Genomic DNA, 27,195 nt, shown 5'->3' on the forward strand with positions numbered 1-27,195 from the left:
ACGTTTCCGTGTTATCAACAGAGTAGAGCTATTTATACTGCCCAAACTTACGCACAGATTAGGTCTTACCAATTGAATAGGTCTTACCAGTACCAAATTGTTACTGCAATGTTATATGTTTAACTAGAGGCTAGAGCTCAGGGATGTTTAATACGTAAGTATTCTGCATATCAGTCACCGGATAGCTTGAACTGTACTTCTTCTCTATTTGGCGTGTAACAAACATTAGAATTTATCTTAACTATTTTCTACTTAGTGTTACTGTTAGTGTTATTATACTTAAGTTAGTATGCTAGTACATGATGGGGTGTTAGTTCTTAAGTGTCTAAGTAGCCTAGATGTGAATTTAATACCATTCTAAACAGCACACCAAGCTTAAAGGTCTGCTGTATAGACCCCAACTAAAGCATGCTATAATGGAAAAGTTTCTTGAGATTATGTAATCAACCTGCTTTGAAATTGCAAAACCCAGGCCACAAAATGTTGACTATATACTGGTGAAATGCCAGAGGATTTTGCCGTTTGCCCGAAGAAAAAAAAGAAAAGAAAAAAAAGCACAAGCAATTTTTTAGCCAGTAGACATTAAGAACTATTAAAACAATGGTAAGTCGATTAAGCATCGTCAGTAAAACACTTGGCATGAATCTGTATCTAACTGAAGCCCTTGATGACTGCTTATTAGCAGCAATTATAGTGTGCAGCTCTCAAAAGTCTGTGCACTAACTGATGTATGTTGTAATTCAAGAAAATGCCAGTGAGAAGTTAATATTAGCTAGTAGATTTATTAAGCACTTGCATCTTTTAGCGAGCGGCTAATATTGTGAAGTTGTACGCCTGAAATGTAATCAGAACTGGTTTAGGTTTGCTAGCTTTGTGAATTTTATAACAATTTCAACTGCTACACCCATATGTAAGTACTTGATGCTTGGCCCTAGTCTAGATAAATACTAATGTTGGAAAGTATTGAAGTCAACATTTTTTTGTCCATTTATTCTAGTTTTGCTATTTTTCAACATTTCGGTTATCACATGAACAATATATATTGGGTCCAAATGGTCTTTCCGAAGGTTGGGTAGCTCAGTTAAAATTAATAGGATGACATTGTTTCCTGTATTAATTGCTACCAATAATTGTTCTATTTTAAAATTTATTTCAGGTAAAATGTCAGAGGAGATGCTCCGGTTGTTTGCTGCATGGTGTTAGAGCTCCACAAGATGGTACTCGTTATATCTTGCCATCCTTTTTCATCTCAGAGGGTGATAAATCCCTCCAAGGAACCAGTCAAATGCATCATCTCTGGAGAATGGACCTTTCTTTTTACCATTGATTGCGGGATGGAAATTCATAAATTAGTGAATTCAGATTGGTGCCTCCAATTCACTATTCAAAATGAAGGATTTGTAGAGCAAGCTGTGATTTGTAGGAAAGGTTTGTACTTTAAGATGTAATGTTTTTTGTATTGTTAGCATGTTATTTCACGGCTGACCTTCTTTCAATTGCCTCTCATTTGCTCATTTAGATTCTGATTTTTTTTGGCGTATTCCAAGTGACATGTATACATATCCTCATTTTGACAGTACACACTGATTTACCTACTAATGAACATCTAAGAGAAAATAAAGAAATCCACCTTCAAGCACTAAGTATGTTTTGCAGCAGAACTTTTCACAAGAGGGGGAGGCAGAAACATTGCATGTTGCTTCTCTGTGATCGACCACCATTAAGCTACGATGACCAGTTTTGGTTTAACCCTTGAAAGTAAACAGAAAATTCATGTTGCTGTTTCATCTACCCAAACATGGACATATCAGTTTAGTAGAACAGGTGCCCAGACTCCCAGGGACAGTCCCTGGATTCCATGTGCCATCCCTGGGTTAAAAAGTGTCCCCGGAAATGTCCTTAAATTTTATATACCGACCCGGGGTTAGGCTTATCTTCAAATTTGAAAAGGCTCTGGTTGATCATTTTAGCCTCCTGTTCATAGGGAAATCTTGAACGTAATTAAGCTGTGAAGTCTACTGAACGGCTTGTCCATGCATTTATTACATCTCGCTTGGACTACTGCAACAGCCTCTTGTATGCTATTCCATCTTCCGAACTCTCTAAGCTTCAGCTCATTCAGAATTCGGCTGCCCATCAGGTTACTCGCTCCAGGAAGCACGACCATATCACTCCAATCCTCTGTGACCTGCACTGGTTGCCTCTTCATCTTCGCATTCACTACAAAGTCGCCCCTCTTGCTTTCAAAGCTATCCACGGTCTGGCCCCTAGCTATCTGACAGACCTCATCGCCTCCTACTCACCACAAAGTTGTCTCCGCTCGTCGTCCGAAACCTTTCTCTGTCGTCCTCTCAGGTGGAACACTAAATTCTATGGAGACAGGTGTTTCAGCTCTGCTGCTCCCGAAGTCTGGAACAATTTGCCAACAAACATCCGTAGAACACCTAACCTTAATCGTTTTAAGACAGATTTGAAGACGTACCTTTTTAGCTGTTTTTAAACTGTCATTATACTTCTTAGCCTGGTTTAACTGTTTATGTTCCTTTTTACTTATTTTATATTGTACAGCGCTTCGAGATTTCTGGTAGGCGCTATATAAGTATTAGGTCTTATTTTATTATTATTGTTCATAACCACAAATGTTAAGTTTTTTCAGGCTAATAGATAATGGCAACCCAGAGCATTAAATAGATTTGTAACTGAAATTCACATGAAAAGAATCATGTTTATTGTTGCACTAAGTAATGAATAATGAGATTTCCAGTTGACTTCATGTTTTTGGTCATTGGATTTTATCTGGAATGAGATACTTGTTTCTGGATGAGGAGTTTTAAACTTGGGAATATCCTTAAAAAGCACAGAACTACCAAAATACTCATTGATCATCAACATCCCACCTATCCATTCAAATGAACATTGTAGGTACCAACCAAGTAATGTGAACATGAAGGGGGGGGGGGGGGAAAGGTGTCAATATCGATATCATGTCTGTTGATTTCCCTGAAAGGAATATGGTCACCTTATCATTAGTACAAGCAAATGCCTCGGAGAGGGAGAGCCTGGGGGGGGGAGGAGGGGCATTGTGGGATGAATGGATAGTTCAGTATTTATCCTCTACTTGGTGATGGTAACTTTATTCTCTGATTGCTAAAGTGATGCTACAGTCAATTCTAGCAGTACAGCTACTTATGCAATTTGAGAATTTACCTACTATAGTGTGATATACGATGTAAATGATTTATATAAGATATTATAGTTTGTCACATTTTGTTGTTGTGATATGTCTCTTGATTACATGTGTGTTACATATTTTCAAATTTTGGTGTTTCTCTTTATATCATTTTCTTCAGGAAGTTATCTTGCATCTTTGGAAAAGAACCAATTTGGGGACTTTGTTCAAGTTTACCACGACCTCTTAGATGACTCAAGAAATGATTCTGACGAACCTGAAAATTGGAGATATAAGTTGTCGTTAGACTTCACACCCACCTGCATCGATTGCTGCTCACTCTCGGGGAGTCTGGCTGTCGGAGGAAATGAATGTGTCAGCATCTTCAAACTCGATTCAGAAGAAATGACAGGAAGGGCGACTTTGAAAGCCTCAATGAATATTCATGTATCATACTTAAATATACAGCTACTGAATATTCAACAGAACTTCCTCGCAGTCTCGTCCACCAAGGAAATGCATGTGCTGTACGTTCCGAATATGAACATACGCGAGTCACATCGATTGCCTAAACATTATCGAGAGGTTTTGGAGGCAACAATTCTTCCATCAGTGGCTGCAGAAGAAATATATTATCATAGAAAAGAGGAAATATTTGAGTTACATGGGCCATCATGTTTTGCACCCAGAACAGCAGTCTTGGTACAAAGCAGTGATAGAAGGTGAGTGAATGTATTGTATGTATTTTGTATCATGGTTTTCATCTCAATTTCCACCTCTGACTTTGCTATCTGCTATAAACCAGCAATTAACAAAAAACATATTCTTGGAGTAGTCCTATTTTATGATGAACACTTAATGTGTATATTAAGATATAATGAGCCAAAGCAGAAAAATTTCACACTGATCGTTTCTTTTTTTCTTGTTGATCTTATAAGTGAATCTGAAGCTACAGAGAGGACCCTTCACTTACTCTATAAACTTCTGTCTGAGAAAGAAACTCCATTTCATACTTTACAACTCAGTCCAAGGTACTATTCCCAAGGTATGTATGACATGTTACGCTGGCTTAAACTTTGTTACGTCTTCTCTCTAATATGTTTTTTAGATAATTCTTTTATGATACTTATTAATTACCTTTTAACCTTTTAAGCAAAATTTGTAAGAAACAGAATAATAGACATGCAGTTACAACAACAACAATAGGGCCGGTGTAATTGTCATAATAATAATAATAATATTAGCAATTTATAATGCGCACATATCCGCCCTGGGGGGTGCTCAAGGCGCAATATTAATGAAGAAGAATACTGCAATGTATTGCAACTGTATATGACTAGGCATGGTCTTTCTACAGTAGTGTATCTGGGGGGTGGGCAGGGGGGGAAGTGACTCCCACAGAAATTTTTGTGGATAACTAGGGACAGCAGAAGATAAAAATTGTCAAGCAAAACTAAATAACTATGATTACATGAATAACCTGGATAGGCTATTTGTGTCCAAAGCATCGGATGATCTGCTTCTCATAAGGTTTTTTCTTTAGCCACACTAAGCATAGGTCAAGATTTCTCTGAACAAGTTAACTCTGATTCAGTAATGTGTCGTTTGTGTGTCGTTTGGAACTGGCTTGTTGATTATAATAAAAAACCACCTGTGTATAACGACCAACCTGTTCTATTAGTATTTGTGAATGTTTTACTTGTTGAATTTAAATACAGGGTTGCAACCACTGGGAGCATCGGAACACATGCCTCCTCCCACTTGCCCCCCACGCCCTCCCAATTATAACACACACATACAAAGTCATATCCACAAATATACTTTAAAAAATGGAAATGGTGGAACCATTTTGCTTTTAAGCCTCCTTTAATGACACAAAGTTTACCCATCAACATACTGTATGCTGCCCCTTAGGACCCGGACAGCAAGAAAAGATTGTGCCCCACCCCCTTAAAATTTGTAACATAGCTAGGGCAGAGCCTCCAAGTGTCATGAAAAGTCATGTATTGATACATTCATTAATTAAAATTTGGCTTTTTCTCTTAAACCACGAGGGCTGCGCTAAGACTCTACTTTGTGTAAAAGTAAGTTGGCCTGACGTTTCGATCCTAGAAGGATCTTCTTCAGAGGCTAAATGACAAGTAACAGTAACAGAAGGGACAAAAACACACAGAATACAGACAAGTTAATGAGCATGGTGAACACAAAGAAATAGATGTAAGGGGATTACTAGACAAGGGATGGAGAGAAGAAAGCAGCAGGGGAAGAGGAGAGGTAGGAGATAAACAGTGGAGGGACAAAGAGAGGATTAAGGGATGGGGTTAGGGAATAACTGGAGAAGGACAAAGACAGAAGGTGTGGAGAAAAAAAGGGGTGGAAGAGAGCTGTGAGAAGAGGAGTGATGGGGGGGGAAACAAGGGGAGATGGAGGGGGGACAGAAGAAAAGTTAGTCATGTCCTTCCTGAATGTTGAGCCCATGACGTTGAATGGTGCGAAGGCGTTGCATCCACAGCCTGTACTTTATAAGTATTAATCAAGAAAGGAAACTAAATAAATATTTGTGAGTATCGTATTTAATCGATCTGTTCATAATCCTCGGTGATGATTTCTTTCTGCAGATGAAGGTCAAGAGGCAGCTCCATCAGTTATAACAATGCACTGTCTGGTCAGTAATAAGAAAGAGGGTTTTCTATTCCAATTGTACCCCTGTGTGATGCTTCAATCCAGGTACCTCTACACCTCTCCCTGTACCTCTGTTAGTTTGGACCACCAGTTCCTCTTTGCTACCACCGATCATGGGTTGGTCACGTATACACACCGTGCCCATGCAGCTTTCATCAATCAGCTGTATCTTACAGGACGTATTGACGAGGTAAGCTATCATGTGCACCAGACTTTTGTTTGACTGACTGATTGTCTTGTAAATAGCTGTTTCTGCCGAATGGCGCTTCAGAGAGCCAGGGACAAAAGCCCCTGACCGGTAAATATAAGACTCCTAAAATTAGAGATCAGAGAACTTGAGATTTTTAAGTTTGAACTTTGTGGGCCAGGTCGGAGAGAAACATTGCTGGACGGTGACAGGAAGTTAGCATGTTTTGTGGGTTGGAGGAGGCGATGGGTGATGGTGGTGATGGTGGTGAGTGGTGGCAGGCTTCAACAGTTCGTTCTTTGTGTTATTTGTTTGTGGAGGCTATTTATAATGAACTAAAAGACATATAAGGTCCTTGCATCTTCTCTTGCTGACGAGTTTTGTATCAAGCACCAGCTCCACGATTTGATAAATTTTTCTCAAAATGTAACGTCGGCATAAATTGGCAACTCAACATTACTATACAAATTTGTTGTGATGTTGTGTTATACTAACACGGTTAGTCTGCAAACCCATCTGTTACTCCATAACCACCTTAGTCCCTTATATATGGAGTGGACAATCGGTTAATACAGTCTTCAATCAAGCCAAGGTACAGGTGTAGAGGGGGGTATTTATCTTTTCTGATAGTCAAATGCGTGCGTATACTCATCTAACAGATTGATCAGCGCAAGTCTTGCAATGTTAGCAGGTCTTACAGACTGTTATTTCAGTTTCATGGGTCTTAACTCTGCCACAGTTTCGTAATAAACCTCTCCCCCCATATATATCTTCTCTCTCGTCTGCAACATAGGATGGCCCTGATCCGATGCACGAAGTTTGCCTTGTAAGTCAAAAGCCATTTTACGGTTTGCAGAGTCTGTGCACGTCGGGAAACAGGGTACTTATGATGTCAAAGATCAGGGAAGAGAGGAAATCCACGAGGTAAGTGAGATGAAGATAAAGATGAAGATGGTGTTTGTCACCGAAGAGAAAGGTGTGGGGGAGAAACTATTAAAGGTAAATATCTACAAAGTGTAGTATGTAGAAGCAAAGTAACAGAGAGTTATTCTTTGAGAGATTGTGTAGGAAACTAAATCCATATGTATGTATTTTAGATCCTCCTGCAAGCAGGAACTTGCAAAGAAGCCATCATTGGCTTATCAAAGCCGCAAGCTGACCGAAGTCAGTCTCTTAGATTCATATTTAACGTCCATGATTATGAATTGTCAATTATCAACAACTCTGTAACTGGACGACAGACATTAATCTTGGAGTGACTCGAACTCGGGACCTTATGATTGAAAGGCACCGGAGTTTACCACTGAGCTAACACTCCTAAATGAATGTAGGATATATGAATGTAGGATAATATCTGTCAGAATGAAAGGAGAGTTCGATAGGGATGTCAGTCAATGAGGCAGGTTGGAAAGCAATGGGAAATGAGAATGTACTGTTTAGATAAATAAATCCCAGGAAAGACTTCATGATTTGAAAGCAGGAAAGAAGGTATGCAAGGTAAATCCATGACAGATGTGAAATAAGCAAATAACATGTAAGCTATGAGGTGTGAAAATGTGTAGTCTCCAGCAGGTAGCAAAACTTGGTAAATATAGAAGGCTACCTTACAACAAAGAAGGTGTAAGAAAAGTATAATTAAAGAAAAGCTAGGAAGTGAAATTCACATAGGGGAAGATAGCCTGTCAGGTGTAAATGAGACAGATCATTTTAAGTGTCTACATTTAATGCAGCAATAAAGTCTACTTACATATGTGAAGAACTTTGTGTGAGCAGTGTAGACTGCACTGTCCCATTGGTTTGACCAATCAGGTAAAATGGAAGATAGTGTGGGAAGTGAAAGTTACAGTAATTTATGCTTGGTTATCAGGCTAGCATAATGTATGTATTTGTATGTATTTAGATCCTCCTGCAAACAGGAACTCTCAAAGAAGCCTCATTGGCTTATCAAAGCCACAAGCTGACAGAAGTCAGTCTCTTAGATTCATATTTAACCTCCATGATTATCAATTGTCAATTGTCAACAACTCTGTAACTAGACGATATATATTAATCTTGGAGTGACTCGAATAGGGGACCTTATGATTGGAAGGCACCTGCGTTAACCACTGAGCTAACATTGTTTTTACATGATCATTTAATGCTAGGAAAAGTTGAAATGAGAATTTACAAATGGACTCATGACACCGGAAGATAATTTCATGTGTATGGTAATAAACTAACTGGTAGTCTAATTTGCATTCTTTGGCAGTTCTTCGGAAAATTCATGGAGTGTTTACATTCTGGATGCGGCCAATCCCTGTGACATCTTTGATGATATTGTAGACTTTAGTCTCCATAGCAACCAGATGAATCCAGAGACCTATTTACAAGGTCTTATAGAAGCCCACTTCCTCTTGAGGTCAGAGGTCATCAATAAGATGTCATTAATTACTGATGAACAGCTGAAGGAGTATTTCAAAAAGTCATGTAAACTACTGGGGGAATTTTATGCAAGGTAAGTTTTTAGTTTTACTTTGGTGTCTGAAGAATGGCGTATATATATATCTTGATGTATCATATTATGCAACAAAAACTGACCTGTGTATCACATTTTATTTACCTCCCGTAGAGCTATACTAAAGTTAATGGTTGTAAACATAATGATGGTCTATGGGTTCAGTAATTATAAACATAGATAGAGGACTGCTAAAGTTGCAACATATCATTGTTCATGCTCCAGTGAGTTGAATAAAATTTGAGTTAATGATATTTTGAAAAGTCTGTCATTTTGGATTTGAAAATATATAAAAGGTTCACATAACTTGAATCACTCTGTATTGTATAAACCCATGGTATTCAAAGTAGAGCTTGTAAAATTTATTTCGAGGGTCACCACACAAACACTCTGGTGCAGAAAGATATTGCAGATATTTGTGAGAAAGAAGAGGAAACACCTAGAACATCAATTACTTTGCAGATTGCCAAATTAAATAACATTTATGAACTAAGCACCCTCAATCATGTAAACTATTCTCAAAGGGGAGGGGGATAACACTCCCTGTGGACCCCTTTCCTAGGCTGTCAAAGGGGATGGGGATAACTCCTCCAATGGTCCCCTTCCCCAGGCTGTTAAAGGGGGAGGGGGATCACTCCTCCCTGTGGACCCCTTCCCCAGGCTGTTAAAGGGTAGGTGGATAACTCCTCCAACGGACCCCTTCCCCAGGCTGTAAAAGGGGAGGGGATAACTCCTACATTGGACCCCTTCCCCAGGCTGTTAAAGGGGAGGTGGATAACCCCTCCTTGTGGACCCCTTCCCAGGCTGTTAAAGGGGAGGGGGTATCTCCTCCCTGTGGACCCATTCCCCAGGCTAAAACATCGGCCACTCAGACTGGAGGGTCGCCAAGTTGATAAAGATGTAAATTGGGGTCACCAAGCAAAAAAGTTTGAATACCCGGGGTTACAGCCTAATTGCAGTGGAAGCGTTTCTTATTGGCCTGAATGAATGTTAAAATGATTAAACTATCATTTAAATAGTTGCAATAATGTTCTAGTTCATACTGTTTTGTTTATTAAATATGACTGCTAAAGTTCAATGCTGCTCATAAATATACGGAAACTTTAATCAACATCTGTTTTGATTAGAACGCATCCATTTATTTTCATCTGTACTAATTTTACCAGAAAATTCCTTTTTAGTGCTTTTCATTTGAAACATTTTCTCTTTGCTAGAGAACCAAACAAAAACCACTTGTTAACCCTTGAGTATTTTAGCCTGGCTGGGATAACTCTCGAAGAGGCTTGGAGATTGTGTTTTTTATCCAGGAAGAAATCGTCTTCTTCTCAAGTATGTTTATGTTTATGTTTACTTGTGTTCTCATAATGTTATGACAAGTTTATTAATAATTATTTTATAAATCTTTAAACATGGTATTAGCTTTTATACAAGAACAGACAGACAGACAGACAAACTAACAAAGAAACTAACAAGTAACCGAATATAAAGGATTGCTATTAATTTTAATATTATTCTCAATTAAGAACAATTAATTTATTACAAAATATTCATATCAAAGTGTCACTAACCAGAAATGTTCTTGCAAAGAGCATTGAACGGGATCAGAGAGGAATTGTCATTTCATGTCTCAGGTTTATAAAGCATAGAATGTATTCGGAGCAAGCTGTTTATTATATAGACTGTATTATGCCAAAGCTTTGTGTGTATGTGGAGTGAGGGACAACAGTCCCTTTGTGTCTTCAGATATTGTTCAAACCAATTGACCTGAGATATTCAGTCCGAATATGTACTCACAGAGGATATAAGGAAGTTGTCAAAAGGTTATTTCATTAACTACTTAATTATCTACAAAAAAAACTTTACTTTATTTTCCACACGTATTCTACATACTTTCTAATTTTTCTTTATTTAAATCTTTGATACTCTTGTATAGGTAGAAACAGTCAGTGCTAGTAGAGGGTTCTTGCATTATCTCAAAAATGCCATCTTCAGCTCAAAGATGTGTGGGCAACATATTAGCCAGGTATGTTTAAGTGGTTCATAGAGCGGTGAGGTGGCAGAACGGGAGAGTACACGTCTGCAGTACCTGAGGTCCCTGGTTCAAACCTCGGTGTCGACACTGACACCAAATTTCACCCCGCTCCTTTCTCGTGGTAGGAAAGTGGCTACACGTGGAAAGCGGTACTCACGTCCTTCGGAGGGGACGTTAAATTGCGGTCCCGGGAGCAGGACTACACACCCCTGCCTCGTTACTTCAGGGCACTATTCGAAAAGAGAAGGCGAGATTCGCCGGTGTCCTTCCACGCACAAAAACTTGGAACCTCAATAATTTCCGACTAAGGATTTCCTTAGTCTGCTGAAGCACCTTCGGGTGGAAGCGTAATACGAGGTGTATCATATCATATCAGTGGTTCATTTTCTTTATAAAGCTTTAGGCAGAATTTTATTAATGAAGGGACAAAATATTTGAATTAGAGTAATTGAATTCTGTCATTGAAAGTAAACTCGCTTAATTTGTCTCCAAATGGTTGACATAAACAGGTCCTTGGGAACCAATTTTTGACTGACATTGTACTATTCTGTTTTTATAGTGTGTGTTAGAATGTATTCAAAGTGTGAATAACTGTTCAACGATTTCAGCAAATACTTCAAGCATTGGACAAATTCCCTGTGTGATAGGAAATGTCAAATTAACAATCCTTGCATATCTGCTTATATACGTACACTTTTCGTTACATACATAGTTACAAGAACTGATTCAAGCGAACGTTTCCTGGTTATTTGAAACGAAACTCAAAAGTTAGGCAAAATGATGAATTGCAGCATCATCTGGTCATTGTGTTTTGTCAGTTTGACAGAATTCATACAAAATTCTACTTTATGTAAAAAATATGAACATGAAAATCAAGTTAAATGAAGAGAAATCTCTTGTAATGAACCTGTAGTTCAGCTCAGTTTATTTCCATTTGTGTATAAAAAAAGGTATGTATAATTATGAACGAGTATGAATACAAAAAGTTTGGATGAGAGCTTAAAGTTTAAGAAACTAGATGCTTTTACAGCCAGCTCGCAATTACAGAACTGAAGCAAAATATAAAGACAAACAATACAAGAGGCATAGAAAAGAGAGTAACTAAAGGGAAAAAACAAGAAGAAAAAAAAAACACTAAGAGAAAAGATAAAAAAACTAGGAAAAGTGGACATATAATGTAGCTTGATCTGTTACCTAGCAACAATTGCTCTTTTAATTTTTGGTAGAAAATAGCTACAGTCTTACAGATTCTAAGCAGGATGATTTTCAAGACTGATCCATAAGTTCGCACCAACTGCAGTTATTAAATACACCCCTTTAAGCAGCCACTTACATTATAGTGAAAACAGAATGAGTTTCAGAGTGTGCATTACATGGGTTGACAACCCAGGGAATGATTATGACTCATTTTCGACTTTGTACTTGGGCTGTGTGTTTGACATCTATTTCAGATACAAAAAACTGTGGATTTCACCTGGATGAAAGTACTACATGCACTAGGGTTAGAAGACATTTTCTTCCAGCTGTTAGTTAATTAACATTGCTAATCTATTTTCCTTTCTTTGTTATGATGATGCAGGAATGTCTGTCGTCTGTGCTTGACATTTTCCTGAAATACGAACCTATGCTGTGCTCTGAAGTCATCGTTGCTCCTCATCTTCAAGAAAAGATCAACCTGAAGAAAGCAGATGAAGTGCTAGCTCATCTGAGGACACAAGTCATGTGTGGACAACAGTATCAGTAAGTATATATTATATACAAGTCATGTGTGGACAACAGTGTCAGTGAGTATATATTATACACAAGTCATGTGTGGACAACAGTATCAGTGAGTATATATTATATACAAGTCATGCGTGGACAACAGTATCAGTGAGTATACATTATGTACAAGTCATGCGTGGACAACAGTGTCAGTGAGTATACATTATACACAAGTCATGTGTGGACAACAGTATCAGTGAGTATACATTATATACAAGTCATGTGTGGACAATAGTATCAGTGAGTACAAATTATATATAAGTCATGCGTGAACAACATCAGTGAGTATAAATAAGACACAAGACATGTGTGGACAACAGTATCAGTGAGTATACATTATATACAAATCATGCGTGGACAACAGTGTTAGTTAGTATACATATATACAAGTCATGCGTGGACAACAGTATCAGTGAGTACAAATTATATAGATTCATACACAGTATCAGTGAGTATATTATTTACAAGTCATGTGTGGACAACAGTATTATTGAGTATATATTTTATACAAATCATGTGTGGACAACAGTATCAGTGAGAATATAATATATACAAATCATACATGGACAACAGTATCAGTGAGTATATATTATATGCAAATCATGCATGGACAACATCGTCAGTGAGTATGTACATATTATATACAATCTGAAAATGTATAACTTATCTATTCATTGTTGGTGTTGCTGGTAGTGGAACCACTGCAAAACTTGAACTTGCATAACTTGTTTAACTTATTACATGCTGATGATAGCAAACTAGATAGTTAAAGGAAAATTAGGTACCTGAAAACCTAATCCATATATATGTAAGTCCACAAGAATCTTACCAGCAACTGTGGAATTAGCAAATACAAAACTTGACAATACTTGTCTTTACTTAAAAGAGTGAAATACAGATTAAAGAAACAAGCTGGATTTATTCAATTTGTATTTGATTTGTTCAGTCAATTTGTTTTATGTTTGTAATCCCATGTTACCCTGTTCATTGATACATTAGTTTTGTTAAATCTGAAATAGTATGTGTCACAGAACACATATGAAGTCATTTAATGAACAGAAGAACCTTTTAACTGTCAACAAAACTTAATTTTGACCTGTTTGTCTACACATCTTTTATAGCATGAATGAACAGTATTGTTTTCTACTTCATAGTGGTAGGCCAACACCCTTGCTTTCAGTTCAAGATTTCAAAGCAACACATCCTTTCTCAAAATATGACCACATTTGTTGGAAAATTAATGAAATACTCTGGATGAACTTCAGGTTTGATGTGTAGATTTACAATAGTGCAAGAACCGTTGCTGATGATTTGATGTCAACAATTGTCAAAACCTGAAAATGCTGTGTGCTCTGGGCATAAAATGTTCTCAAGTACAACTAAAGTTATCAAGGAGTCAACACTTTGGTTGGACCTGTGCCCTGTGTGTGTTAAATGTTCTCAAATGTAAATTGTGGCAAGGACTCACTACCTCATTTGTCCCTGTGTGCTGTGTACATTAAAGGTTCTCACGTACATTGTGGCAAGGACTCACTACCTCATTTGGCCCTGTGTGCTGTGTACATTAAAGGTTCGCAAGTAGAGTGTGTCAAGGAATCACTACCTCAGTTGGCCCTTTATTTGTTCATTTCAAATCAGGTGGAAACCATTAGATTTCATTGCTGCTATCACTGTGCACCTGCGGAAAGGGGAGATGGAACAAGCAATGGCGACCTTTGACCTTATCTATGAAGATGAACTTGTCAACCTTTGCTGTGGGAGGGAACATCTGGTGGTGAGCAAGACCAAGAAACTGTTCACATACTTTGCTGAAGTAAGTTGATACTATTCCAAATATGTTAAATTGATCTTGTCACGTGCATCTTCTCAAGACATTGCATAATTAGTTTCTCGACGTTAACGACATATAGATGTGCTGATCTAAGCATAACTGTTGGTACAGATTTAATCAAGGATATATTGTAAAGAGTTAAAAACCAGTCTAATGTGCAGTGTCAGCTCCTTTAAAGAAATTTTGCAAACTCAATGGATGCACAGAAGACTTGTGTTGCCTCACAGAACATGTAACTTACAGTGAAATTACAAATTTGTCACAAAAAGAAAACTGATATTGGTTATCGTCTATGGGTGAATCTGTTATTTGTATGAAATTAACCCCCAAAAAAATCATGACAAGTTATAAAACAATGGATTAACATCAGCAATTAAGTTAAAGATCTGTGAAGCCGACATCACAATTTGATTTACCCTTAAAGGAGCATTGCAGACATTTTAAAGATGAACAATATTTTGTTGAAACCTGTATAGCCATAGAAACATAATTTGTGTTCAATAATATTTGTTGTTGTTGGACAATAATACATCAGCAGTTAAAAGCCTGTCTTATTTCATCCTTTAATATCGCAGAGTCATCTGCAATCAAAGAACAAAATGGATTAAAAACTGGCAAACTATTTTCATGTGTTAACCTCCATCAGAAGGACAGATGGGGGATGGGGGAGGGGAGGATATGTGAGAAACAAAATGTTGTGTCGGTCCCGGGACAACCTAACAAACTTATAGGAAACTTAATTGACAACACGAACGCAATAGGTCCGTCTAAACGGTTATAAAATTAATGTATTGTGATTTATTATCAAGAAAGTGTTCTCCAAGAAACCTTGGTAGATGTTACATAACACATACCATTCAAATTAATGTATGCATAAATTAACATATATCTAACTATATAGATTATTTGGTGGCGCTAAGTAACTATCCAACACAAGATTCATTTCCCTGAAAACGTCTGTACAATATGTGAACCTGATTTATGTCTACAGTGGGATTAACCCTGATAAAATATACACAGTACTGTCTTATTTCTCAGTAAATATGTATCATGCTTTTTCTTTTCAGATGATGTCTAAGTTTCCATCTGCTATCGTGTCTATCCTGATTAATTTGACCGAAGTCAGGAAAATGAGCTACTTAGAGGTCTGTGATGTTATAGAGGTAAGATCATTTAGACATTTAAACATGGCACAAAGCAGTCAGAGTTATCTGTATCCTGGAACAGAGAGAATTAAGTTTGCTCTACACTCCAATTCTTTGCCTGGCATGATGAAAAGTTATGATAGAATCTTCATCGTTTTGGAAACGGTAAATGGACTCCACATGATGATAGGATATTTCATTAATTTTTAGGTGAGGAAGTCATACCATGGCTGGTTTAAAACCCTCTTGATTAGGTATTGTTTTAACGCTGGCACTCATTAAGCATTTTACATGTTTACGAGGTTCAGAGGCTTACGAGGCAGGTTCATCAGTGTGATAAAAATCATAACTGCTTCTATTGGTAGGGCCACTTAACATTATCCTCATCTGATGGATGAGAGTTTATGTAGGCTACTGAAACAGATTGTCAACCTTCTCAAACAGGGATGTGAAAATTGAACATTCCTCTGCAGTGGAACGGTGTTGAATGAAGTATTTTACTTTGAATCTAATGGAATAACAGAAACAAACTAGTTTCCGATTCTCCAACCAAAAATAACATCCACCCACCAGCAAGACACAGTAGCATTTCTGAACAGGTTAAACTACTATGGTTGTTTCTGGTTAATTTGAACCAGGATCCTTATGTAACATATCTGTTGGTCTGGGGCAATCACTCTTCTAGTATACCAAGTAAAACCAACAGACCCTCCTATTAAAGACATTTATATAATTTTCTGTACAGGTTAAACTACTATGGTTGGTTTTGGTTAATTTGAAATAGGATCCTAATGTAACGTATCTGTTGCTCTGGGCCGATTACTCTTCTAGTATACCAAGTAAAACCAAATCCAACCAGACCCTCCTATTAAAGACATTTATATAATTCTGTACAGGTTAAACTACTATGGTTGGTTTTGGTTAATTTGAACCAGGATCCTAATGTAATGTATCTGATGCTCTGGGCCATCCCACTCCTAGTATACCAAGTAAAACCAAAACCAAACAGACCCTCCTATTAAAGACATTTGTATAATTTCTCTACAGATTAAACTACTATGATTGTTTTTGGTTAATTTGAACCAGGATCCTAATGTAATGTATCTGTTTTTCTGGGCCATTACTCCTCTAGTATACCAAGTAATACCAAAATCAAACAGACCCTCCTATTAAAGACATTTATATAATTTCTGTACAGGTTAAAGTACTATTTGTTTTTGGTTAATTTGAGCCAGGATCCTAATGTAACGTATATGTTGCTCGGGGCCAACACTCTTCTAGTAAACCAAGTAAAACCAAACAGCCCTTCTAGACATTTATATATATTTGTTTGATCAAGACAGAGAGAGTTTCCCCTCTTCGTCATCTATTAATAAGAAGCTCTTTATGATGATTTCCATTTACACAGAAGAGCATCCCCGAGGGTCTCGGACAAGATGTGATCTTAATGCAGTATTTAGAAGCTTTCATCACCAGTTCGTCAGATTCTTGCCTGGGTTTCAAGATGGTTGCCGTGGTATGTAGGATGTATACAGCAAATGAAGTAAAGTACTGTTCATCAGTTGAAACCAGAATCGTACAAGCATAACCGGACATATGTATCAATAATGCAGTGGTGAATTATGATAGATTCAGGGGCCCAGGCCCGGGCCATGGTATGTAGGATGTATACAGCAAAGGAAGTAATGTGCTGTCAACAGTTAAAACCAGAATCATACAATCAGAACCAGACATGTATCAATAATGCAGTGGTGAATTATGATAGTTTCAGGGGCCCGGGCCGTGGTATGTAGGATGTATACTTCAAAAGAAGAAAAGTACTGTCAACAGATGAAGCCAGAACCATACAAGCATAACCAGACATGTATCAACAATGCAGTGGTGAATCATAATGGTTTCAGCGGACCAGGTTAAAGGGGGAGAACTGCCAGCTCTAAATTCTAACTTCACCTTAGCTGCAGTTAATTGACACAAAGTCACATATGAAAAAAATCACAAATGGCAATGGCAATCTGGCTGCTCAAAATGTCAGAACCAACCCTTGGGGGGGTCCCTAGACTTTGGGGGCCCTGGTTCAATGACATGCTTATTGCTACACCTCAACGCTTACTGTTTGTACAATGCGTTGATATTATTATGATTTACACAGTAATTCCTGGTACTAAATTAAGATTTAAACTAAATGTAATGTGTTAAATGACAAAAGAGTTGTTGTAGGTTTCACGAGAGACACATACCTTTGATTTATTTTCTTTAAAGTTCATCCAAACCCTAGTTTTAGATTTGCTAATCGGTTAACTAAAGCTATCATTTCTCAAATGATGATTCCATTAATTTTTTCTTATGCAGACATAATAAAACATTGTATATCAGTTTTACCATCTAAACTGCACAATACAGGTTATGTAGTTTCAAGTACGTTCTTCATAAAATTATGTGTTTTTGATATCAATGAGCACTTTGGCAAAAGTGTAAGTGTAATAATTTCACTATAAATGGTGACAGTTGACCCCCCTCCCCCATCCCCACCCACTCCACCCCACCCTCTATTGAGAAGAAGAACAGCGGTGAAATATGTTACTTTGAAACATGAGAAACACACACAAATGTCTTTGGATAGCAGATCAAAGTTTTGTCATGGAAAGATTCACTGTATGTGTAGCATTTAGTCATATTTGGAAATGCTTTTGTATTTGAAGATGATCCCTGAGTTTGCACTAATATGATGGAAGACTAATTAATGACAAGTTATGAAAAAAAAATATTAAAAAAAACAAAAAACTTTGTTTTGTTTTTTGTCAACACTGTTGTGGACATGGTATTACATGTTATTTGAAAGAAACTCAGCATCTAAAGTACTGTGTATTGCAATTTCATGGGGAAAACAGAAAGTTATTGAATTTTTTTCCAAAAAATAAATAAAAATTTGGTAAAATGAACAACAATGTCCAAAATGTCATTAAATTGATATATTGCGTTACACATCTGACCAAAGTTTATTTGTGCTTTTTTCCATCCTCAAGGAGAAACTTCTCCATCTTTACCTGAGACATCTGATGTTGGAGGCATCATCATCATCCTCATCCTCAGAAGTCATGAAGAGGAATCCTCAAAGTGTAAGCTTGCAAGTTTAATTTTCTCTTTGTTGAATAACTTATTACGGTATGTGTACTTGTAGCCTTTAATATTTGGTAATACTTGTAATCTCCAAGTTTGTTCTGAGATAATTTGTTCTTGTAACATCCTTGTAAAGATATTCTGGTCAATACAGCTTTCTGATTTGATTTTGGATAAAGTTTTGGCTGATGATGAAATTTCATAACAGCACAGTTCATTAGCTTAATTGTCTATTACCATTTAACTGGGGTAAACGATGACATTATGGCAATTTTTTTGAGATTTGACCACAAACTTTGAATTTATGGTACTTTAATCCAAAAATACCAGTTAATACTCAAAAAGGGAGATTGCAGATGATATTTTGTTGCACTGATGACTTTTCACTGTCACAGCCTTCAGTATAAATGACAAACTTTGTGCGATTCATGCTACTTATATAGTTGCCATGGATACTGAAACTTTAATGTATTTTGTAGTCCAATGAAAAGAGTAATATTTCCTCACAGTGTCCATCTTGAGATCGTTAAACTCGAAACTTTTCGAGACTGTCTTCTGTTTAATCTTCTTGAGTGCATCAATCTTGGAGGGTTTTCTTTGATATATGTGGCTCGATAGCTATCAATGTCTCTTAACGTGATATGTCGACGATGTCCTTGAGCTGTAATAAATTTAGCAGAGTTATCGTCATTGAGTTGTAATAATCACTCTCAAAAGTATCCTTGCTCCAAAAAAAACGTTTCTAAGTATGATCTCTTGAAACTGTCATTTTCTTGCTGATGTTTGTCATTGGAAAGCTCCAGAAAAGAAGCATTTTGAGTAAAAGAAAGAGTTTGACATCTTTAATAATTATGGCCTTTTTTTCAACAACCTCATTCTCTCGGGTACTTTAGACATTGAGGACGGGTGGGAAACAAGCAAAGAGAAGTTCAAGACACTCGTGGCTGGACAAACTGCCTCCGTTCGAAGGTACAAAACAGGGCTGTCTTTCCAACTTGCAACTTTGTTTTGCTATTTTCCTAAAAGTGTTTTTTATTTGATATCTGTTTGCTAAATTTGCTCCTCCCCCCTTTAAAAAAAATTCCTAGGTTTTTCATTTTTGATCACTGTAAGATTGACATATATGTATAAATATAATGAGCAGGTAGTAACAGATTCATTATCTGAAAAGGCTGAGATGTCTAATAGACTTTATAATATTTATATTACTTTTAAACTATACAGCAATCGTAATTCAAACTTTTGTATTCCTTCGTCGGCGTTCATATTGAAAAGCTGAGACCTTGTAAGAGATTTTTATGCTCATAAAATTTCTTGTGATGTAAGAATGTGACACAGATCATAAATGCAGTGTGGGTGGACTAATTGAAGTCAAATATAGAACTGGCTCTTACAAGGAGAGATTACCTTCTATTTTTTGAAGAGTTTTATAATCTCAAATGACGTCATAAGGGGCCATGAATTTGTTAAAAATAGTACCGGATAAATTGTAAAAGAAGGAATCATTTTAATCTTTGATTCTGTGTTAATGATTTGCTACTGGTCTTTTAATAACTTTCTTAAATGCTAAATGAAAGATTGGTTACTTGAAAGAGACTATGTTACTGGAAAAAAAGAGTTTGTTATTTACATCCAGTGGGAGGGCAACAGAATGATGACATTAGACAAACACTGAAAACGTTTCAAAATACAAAAATAGACCAAAATAATTGTCCTTTAGCCTCTGAAGAAGATCCTAATAGGATCAAAACGTCAGGCCAACCTACTTTTACACATTCTCCTACTCAGGCTCTCTAGTGGATAAGCAGTTTGCTAACAGTTTTACTTTATTTTGAAAAATAATTAAGCAGTAAATTACTCACATTTTTAAAATTATTTTTATGACTATTTTCATCTTTAATGAAGGTAGTCCTGGTCAGTGCAGAAGCACTTCTTTCCAGAGGAGCACTCAATACAAAATACATATACAATATAATGCAGTAGAAAAACGGTAAACATCCAAAAGCACGGCAAAAAGATAGACAAACAAATATCAGACATCTAAACAAAATATATAAGTTTTAATATGATGGGTGGCAGCTGATTTGTTGTAACCGTTGAAGATTTGTTTAATAATCAGTTTAATATTTTGTTGATACCACACTTCCTGTAGCCTAATAACAGCATCTGGTATCGGCAGCCTAATGTATAAATTTTGATTAGAAATGTAACAGATATTCCACCATTTAAAGTTTGTCCTATGGAATCGATTATATTTTAAGTATTTAGCTTGCAAAGCTTTTTTTTGTGTCTTAATGTTTTGTGTCCTAATTGTGTCTGTATCAAAACTTTTGTTGTCAGTCCAGTTAATAACAGAATGTGTTGTTGGCAGGAGGTATTTGTTTGTAAAGTTTCTGCGAATGCTCAGCAACAATAGTTGAACGCTTCATTGTGATAGGATGTGTACAGCAAAGATGGGCATGTGTAAAGTGTGCTGGAAGTTTTCGGAAATGTTATTGGCAACAGTGGCGTTAGTAAAATGATAAAGACAGTTGAGCTGAACTATATCTTTGCTTTCCATTAATTATTATTTGCATGTGATTATCCAAAGAGCTTTGTCGGCCAGATATGGAAGTTGATCCATTTTAAGCAAGCTTTCTTCCATGATGACATAATAGACTTACTATATGTTACCTGCTGTATGTTACCAGCAAAGAGCCATATCTTAGAGCAGTTGAAATAGGCATCGAGAAGTGGTTTACTAGTAGGGTAGTTGCCCAATAATTGATTCATTCTCTGTCACCAGGACACATGCCATTAAAGCATCTTGTTGTACTGATTCTGTCAACAGTATTATGCTATTCGATACTTTAATTACATAACAATACAAATTCATTATATAGCCTGACTAGACAAACTTCTTTCAAAGGAATTGAAGAAAAGCTTAAAATCTCTGCTTAGAATTTTACATGTGATTAACCCTTCTGCTATGAAAAATATGTTTTTACGATGTATTTATTAGATTCATGTATTATCTTTAAATTAATTACTACTGGACGTTTCCTTGTTAACATATTTCATGAAGATGTGTTAGCTTGATCCATTGTAATATAGTTTACATTGTTATAAGGTTCCATATTTCCCCACTCCAAGATACATTGCGTAGTTTTTTTTACCTGGTTAAGTCAAGGTTTACTAGACACAATATTAAGAGCATTTTAACCCCTCTGTTAAATTGCAATATTTTCAAGGCTTTTTGAAAATTTGAAAGTATGCTTGGATTTGAGGCCAAAACATCAAATGTTGTTTATTTTAAATTCAGTAATACATTTAAGCATGCAACATAAAGAGCTCCGTTTCCTTAGCTATTAACTTGTTTTACATCTCTTCAGGTGACGATGTTAAAATTTGTACCAAACAAGTAGAAACTACAAATATTCACATGAAGAGGAGAGGCCTGTGGCGTTTCCCTGCCGGGAAATCACCACAACTGGATTCCTTGACCGTTAAAAAACAATGTCATTGTCTTCAGTGCCATTCTAAACTCGTCAGAATCCAAGACCTCTTATGCATGGAAATCAGCAGAGATATAAATATTCATGAAGCCATGGAGATATGTCTTCAGCTTCCAGAGGAGAAGGGGAAACTGTCCTTACAGTTGCTGTGTCTGGCTCTCACTTCCCCTCTGGTAAGTTCAACCATAAAATGGAGCAAAGACATTTAGCTGCCGTTGGTTAAAATAGTAGTTCAAGGTTAAAGGGTGTGAAGACTCGCCCAAAAAGAAACGTCTAATGCCGGTAATCTGACTTCGTTTCGAATTAGGTGTAACAGAAGTGTTAGACACCACAATCGATCCCAGAAAATACACACACAGCTTGCTGCCGTCGGTAATTAGACACTAGTGTACAGTCAGTACATACAGCTGCGGTCAATACCCAGAGCACAGTGTACAAACGTTACAGCGATGGACATCTCAGGTCCAGCTAAAGATAACAAGGTATCACGTTTCATTACTGTCTGCATTTTGTAGCGACACGAACAAAACGTCACTTGCAAGCAACAGATGTTAACTTTCTCAGATGGCCACACACGGTTTGGGGCGAGTCTTCAATGCCTTTCAGATAAGGTGCTTAAATAGCTTATTTCATTTTTGTCGTGGGGTACTGGTAGGCTGGGTGGGATGAGTGGGCCTGGCCCGTGAGTGGTGGCTGTGAAGAAGGAGTGGAGAAAGATGTAGGAAAGTTCAACTTTTGTTGGACTGTAATTATGTTTTGTTTTGTTGTTTGCACCCCCTAGTTATGGTTTATATATATATCTTTGTGGGTTGATATGCTTGATAGCAGTGGAACCATTTTAGCAAACTTTAGAGGTCATCGGGGTCAATTAGCAGGTAATTAGCTTACCTGCCAACAAAAGGAGAGGTTAAATGTTGAAAGAACTGAAGGTAATATATAAGTTAGTTAATTTAGTGTAACAACAGATTTAAGATTGCCTCTGAAGGAGATCCCTGCTAGGATGAAAATGTCAGGCCCTCTGACTTTTGCAAAAGATATTTGTAGAGGAAATTGTAGAGTTGTATCTTAGAGTTTCATAGTTTTGTAGTTTCGTAGATTCGAGTTTCGTAGATTCGTAGAGATGTATCATATCATTATGTCAAAAGCATGTTGAGGGAAGAGGGTGTGCATGATAAAGAAACATTTTATTGCTTTTGAAAAAAATTGCATTAGTATAGAATAAATGTTTTAACTTTCATAAAGTGACTGTAAAATGATTCCTTTCCTTACAAGTTTTTTTTATTTTTTATCACGTTAACATTATAAATGATCTTTACGTCATATATAGCTAGATGTGATACTTGATTGTTTATTCAAGTGAAAGCCTGTCACTGTCTTTTTATTTATGGTGTAAGTAGTGGGACAATTTTTTTAATATCATTTTGTAATTGATTGTCATAGATCTTAATCAATTTTTGACCAATGAACTTTAAAAATACTACTAGATGTGTAACTAAAGAAGTTGTCTTAACGGTGATGGCGGCGGGCAGCTGTAGTCATTCTTTGTTCGTTTGTTATCTGTTTTTCGTACAGGAAGCTGTCAGAATAATTCTCGATAAGTCGCCGTCCATCTTGGGTGATTTCTGTGTTTGTGCAATCAGAGAGGGTGACTTAGAATCATGGAAACTGATTCTACAGGAGATAAAGAGGAAGGAGAATGATACAAGAGGGAAAGATATCAAAATATACCAACAGTATACAAATGGTGAGTGCAGCCTTTAAGTATTGTGTATATATATGTGGAAATGTTGCCTCAGAGTGTGTTTATGGTGGGGAGGGGGGAGGGGGATGGAGGAGGGGTTAGTTTGTGGGCAGGTGAGGACAGGAAATGTGCAAGGTGGGAGGATCTGAACATAAGAAATGAAAAAGTAATTTAATTGGAAATGAGGGGAAAAGTACGAAGTGGAGGACTTGATGAATTTATGCTACTTCTTGGCCCCCTATGATATATGTGTTATTAGTAGTAGTAGTAAGTTGAGTCTCGTCTATCCGACATACTCAGTGATTAACCTCCGCCACGTATCACGATCTTGTGCAAGGTTTATTGCTTCCTCGAAATTGTTAATGTTAACGTCCTTAAATTGCGACTTTATTTTTCCAAGCAAGGTAGTCACGGGCCTTCCTACTGGTTTAGCAGTATGTCTCAGTGCTTCTCTTAAAGCAACCTTTGCTGGAGCGTCCTCCGGAAGTCTTGCTATATGACCGAAAAATCTCAATCTTCTATGTGCGACTATGTGTTATTGCATATATATATGTTATACACACAACCATGGTGCCAATCACCCTAGAGAGTAGTCAAATCTTCCCCCTCTCTCTCCTTTAATTCTGTAGGTTGCAGAAATGAAAATATTTCAACTTAATGTTGACGATATTGATCAAAATCTCAATTTAACAGACCTTTACACTTCCTCTTAGTTATCAGAAGGACATGTCAACAACTGTACCAAATCTTTGAAACCGACTCACGTCATAAATCTGTGTCAGAGACAGTGGACGGGGAAGATTGATCATTGTTTTCAACTCACAACCATAAATTTTGGTGATGGAAATAATCTACAAGATCATCCTATGAATATATTCTTGCCTTACAAATATTTTTCTTCTCTCCTGTGGAGTTCACAAAAGACTGTTTTTGATGTTATTTCTTAGACAGTAGTTAAGTACACTGAATTATCATTTCTTTAGCATTATAAAGCCTACATGATATGCTAGTGTATATTTATAATAGAGCTGATACATATCATGTCTATTAGCCTGGAGTGTTAGATTCCTGGAGGGTGGTCTTGAGTAGGTCAATAAAACTTGGCAAATATATCTTAATCACATCTCAGGTCATTTAAAACTAGTATCAAGATACAATGCAAGGCACAGTGTGCTTAACATTTTTTTAAAACTTGTTGACAAATATTTTTCGAAATCAAACCATAACTTTCCTCGCGATCTGGAAAACTAGACATTTTAGTTTTCTTGAGTCACAAGGATAATATTTCGGAATATGAATGTCCTCGCTATCTGCCGATATAATTACGAAGATAAACTAGCGAGAATCCATACAAGAGCTGAGGCGATTGATGTACAGTGTAGTTTATGTGCTTGCGATGATTACAAGATGAACCTAAGTTAAAGCGTAGTAGTAACAGCCATCCTATCTGAAGTAAATATAAGCTAAATCCCGAAGATAGTATAATAGCTCTTCACAAAATATGGCTTCGAAGGCTTCCTTAATATTGTATCCATAAAGACTAAGGAATAATCCTGTGTAAAGATACATATCATATATAATAAAACTAAAGCCATGACGATATGGGGTAGCATTAATCTAGCAACTGTTAGACTACTGCTGCTATCTCATGGGCCATGTTGTTCAACAGGCTAGAAACCCAATTCAGGGTCACTATGGAACACATGTCATGGACTAATCCAATAAGAAATTGGTGGCCGTAAAATATATTGAAAGTTATTACAAACTGACTGGGATATTTTAGACAATGGAATAGAGCAAAGAATTAATAGCTGGAACAGGATTCAAACCAGTGAGTGATCTCTGGGTTAGAAGCTTAGAATTCTACCAACTGAGCCCTTAGTTGGTGTAGTTCCATATATATATATATATATATATATATATATATATATATATATATATATATATATATATATATATATATTGCCATTTCTTTGCTGGGGGCGCCAGTCAGAAGCCACAGTAGCTTGTATCCCTTTAACCAGAGATTACACTCCAGTTTCAATTGATACAAATCAACCATATGATGTAATACAATAGTGCAATAGGCTGTGTACAGTGTTAATTTAAACTATATATGGTCAATAGAATGGAAATATTTTGCATAGCTGTGGTTTGATATTAAAATTTCATTTCTTACAGTGTTTACGTTTAAACTATATGGTCATTCTAATGGATATATTTTGCTTAGCTGTGGTTTGATATTTACAGTTTCCTTTCTTATGGTTTATTTCTGCAGATCTCTTAAATCATCTGGCCAGTAAACTTTCACCTTTGGACTTTAAGAAAGTTCTTCCGGAAGATGTTACATCCGAATTTTCTGCTCCTTTTCTGGCCAAACTGATTGAGGAGGATAAGCTGCAAAGTCTAAAGGAGGATATTGTCGCATCTTTAGAAAATCTTGTAAATCCGTGATCGGAAGGTTTTCAAAAAAAAAACGTGGAGTAGTGATGTGATCATTGGACACACGTGTCTAATCAAAGACACTTAAATATGACTTACATGATAAATCATTTTGCTATTTATGATGGTTTATTGACAGTCTATTCATTTAGTTGTGGTTAACAGGGTGTACCTGAAGTGACCTTCCTGCAGGCCCCATTAAGAAGGAGAAGAACATGTAAATAAAAAGTGCTAAAACATAATGTAAAGATGGGGATGGGAAGAGAGAGGGGGGGGGTGGGAGAGGTGGTGAAGAGATGACGAAGGCAGTGAGTGAGATGAAGGTTGAGAGTGGCTGGGAGAGGAAGAGGGAATTAAACAGATATGAGATACACAATTATGATGACAAAAATACCTTCAAAACAAAGAAACAGAAAGGTTTGCTTGTTTTCAAATGGAAGTTTCCCAACATTTTGACAATTTCAGAAGTCAATATACTTGCATATTTTGTTCACATTGTGTCAGGGGCGTAGGAACCGGGGTGCTGGGGGGGGCGCCAGCCCCCCCAGTGAAAAATATGGGGGGCGGAAGTATCATTCCGCCCCCCCCCCCACTTCGCAAGTCAGAAAACCACTTTTTCATTTCCAAATGAGAACAAAATCTCATTTGGAGCACCAAATTGCATCTAAGGTCAGGTGAAAATGCAAAATTATTTACAAAATGGAGTGGGTGTTGAAGTGTGCTATATAGCACCAAATTGCATCTGAGGCCACCTGGAAATGCCAAAAAAATCCAAAGGAGAGGGGGCCACCCCCTCCCCATAGACCCCTCCCCCAGGCCGGCCATCAGTCTTCAGCCCCCCACTCAAAAGTACCTTCCTATGCCACTGCATTGTGTTACATAAACAACTGTTGTTAGAGATACATTCAGTATTGTACCTTATATTGTAATTTAATTAAGCCAACATGATTGGGTACTGTTCTACAGGTGACCTGTTATGATACACTGTTGTTTTGAGTCGTATGACTTGAAAACAGATATCAATGCTTTGACATAAGATACTAGCAGTAACGTCAGTCCACTGTTTGAATTGTGCACTCTTGGGTGTGTGGGTGTAA

The 27,195-nt window shown here is 37.0% G+C and overlaps 1 protein-coding gene across 1 annotated transcript; it reads left to right on the forward strand.

Annotated features, from left to right (window-relative positions):
• The first annotated feature begins 4 nt into the window (after positions 1-4).
• On the forward strand, positions 5-26,851 carry LOC139975812 (BLOC-2 complex member HPS3-like). Its single transcript, XM_071984008.1, has 18 exons — positions 5-154; positions 1,157-1,428; positions 3,351-3,891; positions 4,108-4,214; positions 5,788-6,041; positions 6,832-6,962; positions 8,287-8,532; positions 9,747-9,861; positions 10,466-10,555; positions 12,144-12,304; positions 13,967-14,141; positions 15,227-15,322; positions 16,713-16,820; positions 18,328-18,420; positions 19,315-19,390; positions 21,793-22,088; positions 23,488-23,659; positions 25,935-26,851. Exons 2-18 carry the CDS (start codon positions 1,194-1,196, stop codon positions 26,108-26,110), a joined length of 3,072 nt encoding a protein of 1,023 aa, XP_071840109.1. The 5' UTR covers positions 5-154; positions 1,157-1,193; the 3' UTR covers positions 26,111-26,851.
• The last annotated feature ends 344 nt before the right edge of the window (positions 26,852-27,195 follow it).

This window comes from Apostichopus japonicus, chromosome 11, assembly GCF_037975245.1.
Source record: "Apostichopus japonicus isolate 1M-3 chromosome 11, ASM3797524v1, whole genome shotgun sequence".
NCBI lineage: Eukaryota > Metazoa > Echinodermata > Holothuroidea > Aspidochirotida > Stichopodidae > Apostichopus > Apostichopus japonicus.

Bases quoted from the DNA above. Each gene is read 5' to 3' on its own strand.
- LOC139975812 (XM_071984008.1), top strand. From the start codon at position 1,194: ATGGTGTTAGAGCTCCACAAGATGGTACTCGTTATATCTTGCCATCCT. The intron at 10,556-12,143 runs GTATGTTTAAGT...ATGATGATGCAG, and splicing joins GTGGGCAACATATTAGCCAG to GAATGTCTGTCGTCTGTGCT. The intron at 12,305-13,966 runs GTAAGTATATAT...ATTTCAAATCAG, and splicing joins ATGTGTGGACAACAGTATCA to GTGGAAACCATTAGATTTCA.